This window comes from Patiria miniata, unplaced genomic scaffold, assembly GCF_015706575.1.
Source record: "Patiria miniata isolate m_02_andy unplaced genomic scaffold, ASM1570657v1 HiC_scaffold_19, whole genome shotgun sequence".
NCBI classification, from domain to species: Eukaryota; Metazoa; Echinodermata; class Asteroidea; order Valvatida; family Asterinidae; genus Patiria; species Patiria miniata.
This window is the reverse complement of record NW_024037057.1, coordinates 8,364,724-8,379,977: the sequence shown is the minus strand read 5'-3', so window position 1 is coordinate 8,379,977 and position 15,254 is coordinate 8,364,724. Positions and strand designations below refer to the sequence as shown.

Here is a 15,254-nt window from a genome sequence, read left to right as displayed (position 1 = left end):
CTGTTTTGGACTTGTGCAAGGACTCGACTGCAGTACTGTCTCAGATTTTACCAATAATTTGTCGCTTTTTTGCCAGGCTATTACGTCTTCCTGGAGACCAGCGGTTTCCTCGTCAACGAAGAAGCCTGGCTCGTCAGTGAACACCTCGACGCAACTCCGGGAGACTGCTTCATCGTCTGGTACCACATGTACGGACGCGGTAAGTAATGATTGGACAATGGCGACTTGTAAATAGGCTGGTTCCTACTTTGTGCTAACGTGAAACGACAAACGACAAACATTCATGACATAACTTTTACGGAGTTGAAATGTTTTCAACTTTGTGAATTCGTAGAGTAAAATACTAGATTTGCATGTAAAGTCATAAACTTGTGTTTGCTTTCATGCTTTCTGATGAACATGTCTTAAATCAAACATAGAACAGAAAAATTTACAATTTTATCCTTATTTAGTTTGACAGGTGATTCCATAGTAAAACCCTTGTATATTTATGAAAAAAGGAATCATATGTGTAGCCTGCACTGTGAATTTGTCTAGGACAAAAGATTAAAATCTCAAAGTGTAAAACTTTTCAGGAGTCAAGCAGTTGGACGTCTACCAACAAGACCCCGACACACAGAACAGAGTCTTGCTCCAGTCTGTTGTCGGTAACCAAGGCAACGTTTGGTACGAACTGGCGATCAACGTGACCAGCCCGCTGCAGCCCTATCAGATGGTGATTGTCGGCGTCGTTGGGTTCAACTACACCAGCGATATCGCCGTGGACGACATCTCTGTCAGGCCTGGGTTCTGTGGAGGTGAGAAATCACTTTCTTCATCATAAGACGATGGATGTTTTTAGTTCATGTCTAAATTACTTTATTAAAAGGCATAGCATCATTTGCATTTGTCATAATTTCAAGAAATGGACTGATATCAGGTTTATCAATTTATAAAGCTGACATCGTTCCACCAAGCTGTTCAGTGTTTTATGTCCGTTGGTGCTGGGAAAAAAAGACACACATTTTTTATTTTGTTCACCAGCAAAGGGTCACAGGACACAGGGAGTGCCCAAGTGCCGACCCTGTCGTGGGAAAGTAATACATACATATAGCTAGCGTACCTGAGCGTACGCATGAAGTCAATAGCTGGTTGTTTTATAACGGTTGTAATATTTGCAAGAAACTTTTCGCTCTCTGCGATGTTTAGGTCCTCACTATCGTTGGTACTGATACAAAGTTTCTCTTTTATTGGTTATTGAGAATAAAAGCATACTAGGCTGAATGATTTCACAGGATGTTTCATACTATTATTTATTTCGTTTTTACTGCTTTCCAATTGCAGCTTTCTGAAGATCACAGGAATGTCTTGAGTTTTGAATTCATTGCTTATCAACGATTATACCTTTTTGCCCCCAAATGTAGTTCCTTCCGCCTACGACTGCAATTTCGAGCAGGGCCTCTGCTCTTACACCCAATCCCAAGACGACAATTTCGACTGGACCCGATCGCGGGGCGCAACTGCATCCGTAGACACCGGTCCCTCCAACGACCACACCACGGGCACCGGCCAAGGCTGGTACCTGTACATCGAAACCTCGTCAACCCTCCAAAACGACCGAGCGCGACTAGAGAGCCCCTTCGTCTCCAAGAACAACAAAGTCTGCATTGAGTTCTGGTACCACATGTACGGCTCGAACATCGACACGTTGAGCGTCTACGTGCGGCCGAATCAGACAAGCTTGGGGCAGCCGCTGTGGTCAAAATTCGGGACATTGGATGACCGATGGTATATCGGCCAGTTTCCTGTGACCAACTCAGGACCATTTCAGGTGAGTAAGTGTTCAGGCCATGGGCGTCAACAGGATGGGGCACTTGCGCCCCCCCCCCAAAGCAAAAAAAAAAAAAAAAGAGGATGAAAGAAAAAGAAAAAGACGTGTTAAGTCAGATTTGCTATTAATTTAATACACATTGAACAAAATGGGCGTCTGCAGGGGTGCCAATAGGGGTGGGGTAGGTAAATGTCCCCCGCCCACCCTCAAAACAATGATAAATTAAGAATATGCTAGAGAAAGTACATACAAGCATTTTGGAAAAAAATGTGCTTTGCCAATCCCCCCCCCCAAAACAAATCCAGGCAACGCTCATGATTCAAGCTATGGCTAGCTGCCAATTCCAAAACAAATTGCCAATTTAATAATTAAACAACCTGGTTATCCTTGTTTTATTGCAGATTATTTATGAGGCCGTTGCCGGGGCGAGTTACCAAGGTGACATAGCGCTGGATGATCTCACTCTCTATGATGGCGAATGCAGAGGTTTGTATGTCCAGGAATATTTTGAGAAAAGGAACATTTTTAAAGTTCTCGAATATCACTGCTTTTTGGTATCTAAATATCATGTAAATTTATGTAAATTTTCATTTTTTCTTTCCACCAATCAGGAACTGCCATCTGCTCCTTCCAGGAAGACAGCCTGTGTGGTTACCAGCAGGACACTACCGATGATTTCGATTGGACGCCGCTCAGCGGACCAACACCGACACAAAACACAGGGCCTACGACTGACGCCACTTACGGCACTGCATATGGTATTATATTCAATTTTCAAACAGTTTGTCAATAAGCAACTGTTCGTCTACAATTCTTAGACCATTGCTTCTCTTTCTATTCCTGTATCCCTAAATATCACTCTTCTTGCAGACATGATAACCACTAATCCTTTGATCCAACATTAATCCGATAATCCCTAGGTCAGTACATGTATGCGGAAGCCACTGGTCAATCCACTGGGGATGTTGCTCGTCTACTTAGTCCGGTTTTCACCCCTGGTGATGGCGTGACTGACGTCTGCTGGAAATTCTTCTATCACATGCTCGGCTCAGACATGGGGACTTTGGCATTCTGGGTAAGCTAGGAGTATTTTCTGCACTTCTCTAAATGTTACAATATCAGTGATAAAAAACAATACTACACTGTTTTTCATTTTTTTTTTATTCAGCCCAACGGTGATCTCAACCCTTCATGGTCTGTCTCCGGTGACAATGGTGATCAGTGGGTCCGAGCCCAGGTCAACATCCAGAGGTCGACGCCCTATCGGGTGGTCTTCCAAGCCACTAGGGGCAGCGGTGACCTGTCAGACATCGCCATCGATGATGTGGATTACGTCCCTGCCGCCTGCCAAGTTGGAGGTAGGGACAACCGAGGGCGCCGTTTCAAGTAGCAATGGTTTCCTGTAGGCCATACTCACTAATCAGGGTAGTCTTACACACGTACGCAAGCCCGGATTACCCAATAGGCACAGTAGGCACTGTGCCTAGCGCCTACGAAAATGTTTTGGGGGCCTATGAACAATTTGAGGGCCTACGAAAATACCGCAGTGTGCTATAAAACACATACACACCAACACACAAACACACAAAAGAAAAGTTTTTAAAAGTTGTAGCGTGGCTCTAAGAATTTCAATTCACCATCTGATGCTGACGTAGCTGCATGTACGTATAAAATTTACTTGTAAAAGTTTGTTGTTCTAAAGCACATTGTGCCAAAAGGCTTTTTGAGCTACCATTTTGGCCTGGCTTGCTTAGTACACTTTAGCATAAAAGTGGTGCCAGTGCCTAGGGTGGAGTAGGGCCTACAGAACACTGGTGCCTAGGGCCTACAGAAATAATCCGACCCGGCATGTACGTTGTAAGACAGTTCCCTGGCAAACCATGCCCATATCTTCTCCTATTGTGACCTCCTGAGATTAATTATTCATGAAAGCCTCCAAATATAGACTGACATAACTTTTGACCAATCAGATTGCTCTTTTGCAAAAGCTGAGCAAAACAAATACCAAAAATATGTCAGTGCGCCGTGGCATCCTGAAAAGCTCTTTCCTATTGGCTAACAGAGTTGACCCTACAAATCCTGAATATTCAGTGCGTAGGTTAAACCTCGCGAATTCAATGCAGAAAATCTGATTGGTTGATGATGTCGAGAGAGAGGTGGGAACCAGTTGGGAGAGAGGCGGGGTTTATGCTAATTAGCAATGGTGAACTTTGACTTAAACAGTTAGTTGAGTGAGAACCTAATACTTGGGTTGCACGACCATTTCCTCTGATTTGTACATTTTAACAATTTGCGTTGCTCTCCTTTGTGGGATTCAAACCCTTGAGGCATTGAAATTTACCAAATATTTTTTATTGACACTTACCAACGTTTAATAGGTAACTGTGACTTCGAGAATGACATCTGCACATGGCGTCACTCGGCCGACGGCGTCTTCCAGTGGCTGAGATCTCGTGGGACCACACCTAGTGGTCTAACCGGACCCTCTATCGATCACACCCTGTCTTCTGGACTTGGTAAAAGAATATACAACTCTTCAATCTAATACAACGTTATGTGAAGTCTTTCCCTGTCTAAGTAAGGCACTTGGTATTTAACTTTAAAGAATTTGATTAAAGAGAAACACTGGCTTATTACTAGTTTATTGAAAAAAAAGGAAATTTCATAAAATCTTGACCCTCATTTTGAACTTTTTTGTTTTGTATGTCTGTAGGTTATTACGCCTATATTGAAACAAGCTCACCCCGCGTCGTGGGCGATAACGCTATCTTGGAGAGTCAAGTGTACAGCCCCACTGATCCTGTCACTGGAAAATGCTTCACGTTCTGGTATCACATGTACGGGGCAAACATCGGAGACCTTGTCATGTATCAGGTACTAAGTTTCTTTTTTTTTTCTCCTGGTTATAAAATCAAGGGTCTCTCGAAAAGCACACAGGCACTTGGTCAAGAGGAGCCTTAGAAAGTCTAGGGGAAAAGACGAAGAAATAAAGGCCGCTTTATATTTCACGTGCGGATTTTAGTGCGAAGCAAATTTGTTAGGGTAACGTCGAACATCACAATGAAACTTCAGTTGTTGACGTTAGGAAATTTGCTTCACTTACAAACCGGTTTTAAGAGGTGGGAGGAAATTTCCTGAATTATGTTCCAGGGGAAGATTAGACCATTTCCAGGCCCCTCCTTATGGGGACTGGTAACTAGCTCCCATTTTAAGCCTTTGATTGGATTGGCACTGCACGCGCGCGCATCACGATTGTTTATTTTTGAATCGCTGGTTGTGCATGGACGCAGCGCCGGTGATTGAACTCACGATTATCAAGAAACTCGCGCCTGTCTCACCACAAAAAGTACACAAAATCACCAGTGTCTCCATGAAAGCAATTTTCAAGCATTTCAACTGCATAGGTTGTACAATTTGACCAGCAATATTTCAGAGACGAAATGAAGAGAATTTCAGAGAAGAAATGCATACGTAAACAAAGCAAAGAAAGTAGGGATTAAATAGATTTTTCATGTACAATTCCAATATCAGGTTAAAGATCTCGGGGTTTCCAGGGCCGCCTCAGTGCTGTGGACACTGATTGGACAACAGAGCACCAATGAACTCGATTGGAGGTTTGGACAGTTCCCGGTTACCAGTGATGAAGACTACCAGGTAAATTCTCCCATAATTATCAAGTATTGATTTTACTTCTTTTTAATTCAGTTTTGTTAATTTAAAAATAAAATTGTAGTTAAAGGTTTATTTCTAAGTTCTTACGATTTTCCTAACAGATTCTAAATCAAATTAGGTTTTGCCCTTCACCGACTTTCAAACACTGTATACTCAGTGTGTTACCTCCCGAGTGAAAGTTGGAAAAAATCACTCGGGTGGGACTCGAACCCACGACCTCCTGCTTTCTAGTGCAGATGTCTTACCACTCGACCACCGAGCTAACGGGATCGGGTGGCTGGTTCGAATCTGATGTACACAGCAGCAGGTACCGCATAAACTATTATAAGATGGAAGGGCAAAACCTAATTTGATTTATATTACCCCGACGCAAAATTCCATCTTATAACAGATTCTAATTGAAGGGATTGTGGGAATTGACCACCAAGGAGATATCGCAGTGGACGACATAGAAATCACAGACGGCCCGTGCATAAGTGAGTATACCATAATCGGTTCAATCTGGTTCAGTCCAGTTTAAACTGGTCTCAACTGGATTAATCCTGTTCACACGTACATTCATTGTACTCTCTACTGCACAAGTATAACACAGTTTACGATTTTCTTTTCACATTTGACAATATTCTTATACCCAATTTATATGTTGTAGTTTAAACCAGTTTGAACTGGTCTGATCCGGTTCAAGCCTGTTCATACTTGAGACTGAAGAATGGATATTGTAGACAATGCTTCTACGAATAACTTCACAATTTTACTAAATATGATTTTGCCTGCAAAACTCTGATTGAGTTTCTGTATAAAAATGGACGTCATAATCTTTACCCATCTTAAAAACTGCTCTTTTTTGTCTCTGTGCAGCTCAACCAGCCATTGCGGAGCCCAGTACGGACGTTGACTGTGACTTTGATCGGGGCCGATGCGGCTGGATTCAGTCCGCAGCCGATGATTTCAACTGGGGGCGGGCTGTAGGTTCGACACCCTCCACGAACACGGGACCCCCCTATGACCACACAACCACTCAAGGTAACTTGCAGTTTCAGTTTTCTTAAGATACTTCTCTTGTTTTCATGCAGAGTGACCTAGGTTTGAGTCTCATCCAGGCCAAACATCTCTTTCGTAGGATGGGCCAATTACCTGGAGCTGCTGAGCACAACAATTTGCTTAGCATGAAAATTCTGCCTTGGCCAAAACAGGATTACCAACCAAATGTGATGTATATTGCTTGTGATTGGTATTCAGCTGTTGTTTGCTTAGTATAAAAATCACATGGAGTTTTGGCTGGTAAGCCAGATTTTTTTTGTGCTGAGCAAATTGTTGTGCTTAGCGGCTCCATGTAATTGGCCCAAGTGGGATTAGATAGCTCAGAAGGTAGAGAACTTGCGCAGTGTTTTGAAGGTTATTGGTTCAGATCCAATTGTTGTCAATTTACCCTCACAAGCTTACTCTAGTGGGGCTTAATCTTACGACTTCTGCTTACTTTTACATCTCCTGAAATTGTATTCTCATGGAAACTTTGGGAAGCCTTAATCTAAGAATATTTTAATGGCAGCTGAATGATTTTTAATTGGGGGTGGGGGGGGGGGCACAGTGCATACATCTCTTTAGTGAGGGATCCAAAAGTGGGTCGTCAAAAGAAAAAAAATGGGAGGGGGCAAGTACATCCCTGCTTGCTGCCTCTGCTGTCTATGTGATTGCTGAAGAACTAAAACAGCCAAAAAGTACATGGTGCTACCACAAACTTTGTAACTGCACAAAAACCCAGTTTTAAAATTCATATACCTAACAAAAAATCATATGTAATCCTAGTTCTAATTTTACTTTTGTCATTCTCCAGGGTTCTATATGTACACAGAAGCCTCCTCCCAATCCCAGGGCAGCAGGGCCCTGCTTGTCTCCCCCCTGCAGACAGGCTCCAACAATCAGATGTGCTTCTCCTTCTGGTATCACATGTTTGGTGGGACTATGGGCACCTTGAATGTCTACTGGAGGTAGGTTAAGTCTTTCATCTGGAGGCTTCATGCTGCCGTCTTTGGCTCGAGTAGAACCCACTAAACTCAGACCAGATCAACACTACTCAGGCCAAAAAAAAATATAGCTTTGCTTCTGGTTTCTCTACCTTCCCTATTCTCACTGACAGCCCCTAACCTAATTTTTGTACTGGAAAAATTTAAAAAAAAACACCCAAAACCATCGATTTCTACCTTTTACTCTTGACTACACGCAGACGCCTCTATATGATCGAACACAAAAAACAATTGGCACAAAAAAAACCCCTACCTACCCTATTTTTGAATGCCATGTAATCGGAAGCAGAACTTTTTTTTGGGCCTAATTCTAACGGTATGCCTACATTGATTTCCCCTTGTGTAAAGCAGTCTTGAGAAGTGAAAGACCTGTTGGTAAGAAAAACCCCAAAAATCTTGAATCTTGCTTGATCTATTCAAAATTGTGACGTGTTGGTTTTCAGGCTTATGACCAACATTGTCTTCTGCACTTTTGAGGAATCTCTACTTTTACTTAGAATATCAACATGGTTTAACCACACTTAAACTTCAATGGTGATTTTTTTCTTTGCAAATCTAAAAGTCTGAATTAGTTTCGTCTTTCCTCTCTGTGATATATAACAGGACCGCTGGATCCAACGACACCCTAGTCTGGTCCCGGTCCGGTGCCTCGGGAAACACCTGGCTAGAGGCCGGACACACTCTCCAATCGGCACAGGATTATCAGGTGTGGAATTCTGTACATAAGGCTGCATCCGCAGTACATGGCTACGGCTTGTAGTATTAAACACACGTGTCTATGGGAAGTGGCTGCAGCCGCTTACCATAGGCGCATGTATAATTGCTAGACATAGCCAAGTAATTCGGATGCGGCTCAGCAAATCCTCTCCATTTGCTCCTAGCATTACAATAGAGGGCGCTGTTGAAATCATGAAGTTTGAACAATTAACCAGGTTTATTTAATTTTGAAGCAGACATTTTCCAAGATAAAACTGACTTGAAGATATTTTTGTGCACTGTTTTTTTTCTCCGTTTAGTTGGTATTTGAGGGCATCATTGGTTCTAGCTTTGAGAGTGATATGGCCATCGATGACGTGAATATCACTACTGGAGCCTGCCCGCCACCAAGTAAGTTACATCTAAAAAATCTTCCATGTAGAAATTAAATGCAACCTAGAACTCAGTTTGGCCTAGTGGTTAGGGTTCGCGACTCATGATCAGAGGGTCAGGGGTTCGAATCCAGCTGCTGGTCATCTGTCGTGTCCCTGGGCAAGCCACTTCACCCACCTAGGCTGACAACGGCTAGAATTTCTCAATCCTTTCCCACTGGCCTAGTGCTTAGGGTCTGTGACTCACGATTAGAGGGTCAGGGGTTCGAATCAGCTGTTGGCTGTTTGGCCATTTGACTCCCACTTTCCAACTCCACCCAGGAGTATAAAGGGTACCGGCATTAGCTGGGGAGTAACCTGCGATGGGCTAGCATCCCATCCAGGGGGAGTAGAAATATTCGCAGTCGTTTCATGCCAAGGAAACCGGAGATAAACGCTGGCCCGATGGGCCGTATTAGCTCATGGCAGACTTTACTTTCACTAGAATGACTGTTTTTTTTTTTTTTTTTCCCAGGATATTGCAACTTTGAATACAACATGTGCGGCTGGACACAAGATGGCAGTGACATACTAGACTGGTCCCGGAGTAGCGGTAATAGTATTGTGCCTGGCAATGGTCCAGACTCAGACCACTCCACCGGAGCACCAACAGGTACAATAAAAGAATTCTGCTTAAACTTGGGACCAGTTTATGAAAATCAGAACAAATGAGTTTATTGTTGGTTTTTCCATTTGTAAAAAGCAAAATTCCAATTTAAAACCCTAACTCCCTGGGCTTTTTTGCTAGGATGTAACCTCTAGCATGCACCCGCAATCCTGCAAAATCCTCCATTATTTCTTGAATATGGTCCTTGGTGGGTGACCACTGCCTCAATCCTGCAAAATCCTTCAGCAGTCACTGCCAATATGTTGAGGCAGAGCCAGTGATATCCTGGAGCAGTGCGGAGGATGTCAAGTGTAATATAGGCCTACATTTATGCAAGGCTGAGCATAAACAACACAAGGTCCGGCCCAAAACCTTGACACAGTGCGTCCTCCGAATCAGCCACACATTTGCCATGTAGCCTCAATCCTGCAAAATCCTCCATTTTGCAAAGAGGATTTTGGAGGCTTTGGAAAGGTTAAGATTTAAAGTCTAGGTCATCTTCCAACTGACAATTAAATACAATTATTATCTGTTTTTTGTTAAGGTTTCTTTATGTACGTCGACCCGGCCCAGTCCCACGTTACCTCCGATGATGCCATTTTGATCAGTCCAGCCTTCGACGCGACGCTCGCCGGCGATTGCGTCAAGTTCTGGTACTACGTCAGCGGTCCCAGTGACATATCCCTCAAACTCTGGTTGCTCAATGTTACTCCTGTCTGGTCGAAGACGGGGGACCAGGGAAACTTCTGGAGGTACGGATATGCGACGTTCAGCTCCAACACACAAATACAGGTTGGTTTACATCATTTTTTTATGGTATCCATCATTTTAATTGTGTTTGACGTTTGACCATCATTTGACTGGAGATGTTCACATACAGTGACAATATACATCACAAAGCATCTACTAGTCAAAAAGTTGTCTTCAATTGAACAGTGTAGTCAGAGAAGTGATAAGTTTGGGATAACTAAAAGTTAAAACATTTCACATCAACAAGCACTACAGAAAAAGAACCAAAACTGACTAACTTTTAATTATTTTTTTATTATCAAATTATTTCCTATTGTCTTAGGTTGCATTTCAAGGGATACTGGGCACCAGCAACACTGGTATCCTTGCCATTGACGACGTCGAGATCGCCACAGGACCTTGCCCACCCCCGGGTAAAACTGAACTTAGTTTTACTTTTCTGGCAAATTCTGGAAAAGCTTTTAATTTTGCGCTGATTATTGTTTATTTTTTCTTTTTCTTCTTCTACCCAAAATTCATAGACTTTGTACACACATCTTTCTTTTTATTGTTTATCCTGTCAACACCTTTGAGTATTCTACAATATCTTCTATAGAATATTTTTGTATTGAAAGTTTCCTTTCGTTTTCTTCAACGAAGGATCATGTGACTTTGAGGAGAGTCTCTGTTCATGGAGCAACGAGCGTCTTCTTGATGATTTTGATTGGTCGAGGAGTAACGGTGCCACTCCGAGCGTGGCAACTGGGCCGTCTGTGGACCACACCACGAACTCGTCATTAGGTATGAATTTTCAAGTTTCACTTATTTATTTCAAACCTAAAATTCAAAGGTTAAAATGCTGTTGTTTAGAGAGAAAAACCTGCTGCTAGTAGCAGAATTTGCTAGTGAAGATTTAAAATTACAGCTTTTGGCATTATTTTTTTCTGAACATTCCAAGAACGGTTAATAAGCTGTGAACTTTCAGCGACGAAATGCACATTTCGTAAAATATACAGAATTGTTCACTTTTAACTTAAAATAAGATGGAAAGAAGAAATCTTTTAAATGTTTATTTCAACAACCAAAACTTGCTGCAATTGTTTTGATGTTTCTTTTTTGTCAAGGTTTCTACGTCTACATCGAGGCTTCGTCCTACTCCACCGGCTCCAAGGCTTGGCTGGTGTCCGAACACTTCGACCCCATGACCCGAGGGTGCTTTGAGTTCTGGTACCACATGCTGGGCGCCGGTATCGGTGACCTGAACGTCTATACCAACGACCTGGACAATGCCCTCCTGACCACGATGCTGACGATCAGCGGTAACGAAGGCGACGAGTGGCACTTTGAGCAGGTGGACATTACCAACATTCAGACATTTCAGATTCTTTTGGAAGGGGTGATCGGAGCCAATTACACAAGCGATGTCGCCGTCGATGACGTCATTCTGAAACGAGGCAGCCAGTGCGCCCGTAAGTCAAACTACTTTTTTTTTATAGAGGTTTCAGTTTGAAATTCCACTAAAGTCAATATCGTTGTTTGACCTTAAATTGGTATAATATGAACCCAATCAGTATCCCATTGTAGTTTATTTAACGAGCTAAATTTTCTGTTTTGATGAAATAATTTATTTAATTTAATTTATTTGTTTATTCTGGTTTATAAAAATAACTTGTATCAAGCGGCATTATGCTAAAATTGTTCAAATAATTGACATAAAAAATAATTCACAAGTATGAACAACTAAAGAACAATAAAAAAATATTGATATATAAAAATCATAATTTTAAATTTTCTTTCAATTTTTTTTTAGATTTTGTAAAACTTTCCCATTGATTTAAATTAAACGTTTAGATGCTGCTTTATCCTGTTTCCTTTACTACAATAATACAAATTTTTTTCGTCTTTTTTTTCTAAACCATATTAATTTCTTCTACAAAGTTTGCATTCTCACTCACCATTAAAACAGACAAGCCTATGACAAGCGGACAGTGTTTGTCGGATGTGTTATCATTTCAAAACGTGCAAAAGATATCTCGCTTTTCTGCTCTTCTAGGAGCAAGTCTCAACTGCACCTTTGAGACGGATCTCTGTGGCTACATTCAAGTGCCTGACGATGACTTTGACTGGACTCGAAGCAGCGGTGGCACGCCAAGTACAACCACTGGCCCGGGGTTCGATCACACGTATGGCAACACATCAGGTAAGGAATTAAGTGGATGACAGTAAGTAGTTTTGCATGAAGCAAAATCACTTGTTCCGGGTTCGATCACACGCATTACAATACAACAAGTAAAAGGAGAAATCTATAAATCAGTGGTGGTAAACCTCTGGTCCTAGGTTCGATCACACGTATGTCAATACAACAAGAAATTTGGTGGGTCAGTGGTGATCCTCTCTGCGTAAACACTGGTCTGAAGTTCGATCTCACATATGGCAATATAGTAGATAAAAAATATAGCAAAACTAACTATGTAGCTCTGTTGGGGGAGCATCTAATGATCTACTGGTGGTCCGAAGTTCCAACCCTACCTGTGTCAATTTTCAGTGTTCAATATAAAGGGACTCCTTGTTTTTTACTTTTTAAGGTCATTACGTATTCATTGAGACTTCGTCCCCGCGAGTCATCGGGGACAAGGCCCGCCTGGCATCCATGTTCAACGAGCCGACGTACGACTCTCCCATGTGCCTGACGTTCTGGTATCACATGTACGGTCTGGCCGTGGACTCCCTCAACGTGTACATCAAGACTGAGCAGACGGAGACTCTAGTCTGGACCCGGTATCAGACGCAGGGCAACATGTGGCTGAAGGCTCAGTACACGGTGCAAAGCGATGATACCTGGCAGGTAATATTTTGCTTAGAATTTCTTTGCTCAATAAAGGGTTAAAAAAATTTACCAGAGCGGGTCCGAACCTGTGGCCTGTTGAACAGAATACAAGTGCTCTACCGACACATTGTTATCTTTCTGTAGAATTGTGCAAGCTCCTGATTTGCAGTGTCTGTTTTTTTCTTTTAATTTTAAAGCTTAACAGAGAAATTGACTGGGGCTGGGTTTGAACTGCGATCTCCGTATTGCCGTTCCGGGGCTCTACCGATTGAGCTATCCAGGCCTGGGTTGGTGGTTCCCATTTTGTCAATAACTTTGTTCAAGGGGTGCTAGTCAGAAGCCATAAACCTGTATATGCCATGTAGCCAGGGATCACGCCCAAAGTCACGATGCTAGCAACATTAGCAATGCCGCAAACCTGGGAAATAGCAAACGGGGATCACTCAGAAAGGACACAAATTGTTACTGTTTTATCGTTTGATCACTTATCACAAAACCTGGCTTTCACAATTACCCCCAACAAAATTAGACACATTTCAGCGAGTTTTAATGCAAATTTTGTTGTGGTTTTAGGTCATATTTGAAGGTGTCACAGGCAACACTTGGACTGGGGACATCGCATTAGATGACATCCTTATATATTACGGTGCCTGCCCAGCTACAAGTAAGTAATCCTCAATCTTACATCGACAATTGATACTCGCTCAAAATGCATGGCCCTGAACTTTTCCGCTGATTTCTAATGAAAAATTGCCACTTAGTAGATTTAACTGTTCAGCAGTAATCAACTTATTAAAACTGGAGTATGTGACCTTTTTTTTGCAGGGGATTGTGAGTTTGAGACTGGCCTGTGTTCATGGACCCAGGACTTCCGCGATGAGTTTGATTGGGTGGTAGCTAGTGGGAGCCAGTTGATTGGTACCCAGCCTAATGTCGATCACACATTGGGAACCAGCACAGGTTAGTACCCAGACTTCTTTAATGGAATTTGATTGGGTGGTAGCTAGTGGGAGCCAGTTGATTGGTACCCAGCCCAATGTCAATTACATGCTGGGAACCAGCACAGACTAGACTTTATTACTGGAGTTTGATTGGGTGATAGCTAGTTGGACCCAGTTGATTGGTACCCAGCACAATATCAATCACACCCAGGGAACCAGCACAGGGCAGAACCTAGACTCCTTTAACTAGTTTGTTTGGTATTCGGTAATGGACACCAGCTAACTGGTATTCAGGCTCTTGGTAACCAACACTGTATTTGTACCAAATATTACTCTTGCCAAGTCGCGGTTTGAATTGCAAACGAGTAATCAATTTATTTCTGTTCTTTAGGCAAGTATGCCCTAGTAACCACAAATGCTCCACGTCGTCAAGGCGATACAGCACGTCTCCTTAGCGCCAGGCAGACTGACACGTACGGTGAATGCGTACGCTTCTGGTATCACATGTTTGGCAACAACGTCGGTACTCTGCGTGTCATGTCATATGACCTTGTGACGAATGTGGACAGCGCCCCAACATGGCACCAGACTGGTAAGCATTTATTGAAAACGTTCATGAATATTTATATTTTACCAACGAACTTGAATGTTTTGATGAATATTCAAGCAACTTAATTGCACTGCTATGAATATTCATATTTACTAATGAACTCGAATGCATTTATGAATATTCAAGTAATTTAATTTCACCGCCATCATTATTAATTATGCAGGCCATCAGGATAATGTGTGGCGGTTTGGCCAGGCTACCGTGTCCGCTGGACACCCATTCAAGGTGGTTTTTGAGGCGGAGGTGGGTTCGAATCCCAACGGCGACATTGCCATCGATGACGTGGATGTGATTGACGGCAAATGCTCAAGACAAGGTGAGATGATGCGCTTACGCTCAGACGGTTTCAGGTTCGATTCCTCACATGCATAGATTGACACACTGGACTTTGCATTCAGAAAGTAGCAGGTTTGATTCTAACATGAATAATTCTTCACTTTTGTACTAAAATAAATTAAAATACTTGTATTTTTGATGATTTTTACTTGGTTTTTTTTTTATAGGCTTTTGTGATTTTGAACGTGACATGTGCGGTTGGACCAATGACGACTCCTATGACGTTTTTGATTGGCTGCGGAGTGCTGGAGCCACGCCCAGCCTGAACACTGGGCCCAGCGTCGACCATACCACCAACTCCGGGATTGGTAAGAATACTTTTCCCTTTTCTTTATGACAACAAGAATTAAAGTGTTGAAGCTTGCTTTTAATTAACTGAAATTACTTCAATATTTTGTTTGCTTATACTTACAAAAAACTGAGTAAATATCAACAACTGATGCCAGTGTGCCTAAGGCAAAATATCGCCAATTGTCCTTCAATATTGCTGCTCTTTCTCATTTTCTCATCATTGAGATGGTACTTGCACACAGAGTCCATAGTATTCCAGAAGTTATGGGTTCGAATCCAC

General features: G+C 42.3%; 1 protein-coding gene across 1 annotated transcript in view; it reads left to right on the top strand.

Annotated features, from left to right (window-relative positions):
• Positions 1-15,254, top strand: part of LOC119725639 (MAM and LDL-receptor class A domain-containing protein 1-like) — an 89,109-nt gene that overhangs the window by 1,822 nt on the left and 72,033 nt on the right. The window contains exons 3-29 of the mRNA XM_038197118.1: positions 77-199; positions 576-797; positions 1,404-1,810; positions 2,212-2,296; positions 2,422-2,568; positions 2,731-2,885; positions 2,979-3,168; positions 4,189-4,326; positions 4,524-4,684; positions 5,342-5,464; positions 5,874-5,958; positions 6,341-6,505; positions 7,317-7,470; positions 8,110-8,212; positions 8,523-8,613; positions 9,109-9,246; positions 9,785-10,032; positions 10,313-10,403; positions 10,630-10,770; positions 11,094-11,438; positions 12,023-12,169; positions 12,555-12,814; positions 13,370-13,460; positions 13,622-13,756; positions 14,129-14,329; positions 14,511-14,663; positions 14,851-14,991. Of these exons, the coding sequence (XP_038053046.1) occupies positions 187-199; positions 576-797; positions 1,404-1,810; positions 2,212-2,296; positions 2,422-2,568; positions 2,731-2,885; positions 2,979-3,168; positions 4,189-4,326; positions 4,524-4,684; positions 5,342-5,464; positions 5,874-5,958; positions 6,341-6,505; positions 7,317-7,470; positions 8,110-8,212; positions 8,523-8,613; positions 9,109-9,246; positions 9,785-10,032; positions 10,313-10,403; positions 10,630-10,770; positions 11,094-11,438; positions 12,023-12,169; positions 12,555-12,814; positions 13,370-13,460; positions 13,622-13,756; positions 14,129-14,329; positions 14,511-14,663; positions 14,851-14,991 (4,330 nt within the window). The 5' untranslated portion in view covers positions 77-186. The remainder of the gene's footprint in view (positions 1-76; positions 200-575; positions 798-1,403; positions 1,811-2,211; positions 2,297-2,421; positions 2,569-2,730; positions 2,886-2,978; positions 3,169-4,188; positions 4,327-4,523; positions 4,685-5,341; positions 5,465-5,873; positions 5,959-6,340; positions 6,506-7,316; positions 7,471-8,109; positions 8,213-8,522; positions 8,614-9,108; positions 9,247-9,784; positions 10,033-10,312; positions 10,404-10,629; positions 10,771-11,093; positions 11,439-12,022; positions 12,170-12,554; positions 12,815-13,369; positions 13,461-13,621; positions 13,757-14,128; positions 14,330-14,510; positions 14,664-14,850; positions 14,992-15,254) is intronic.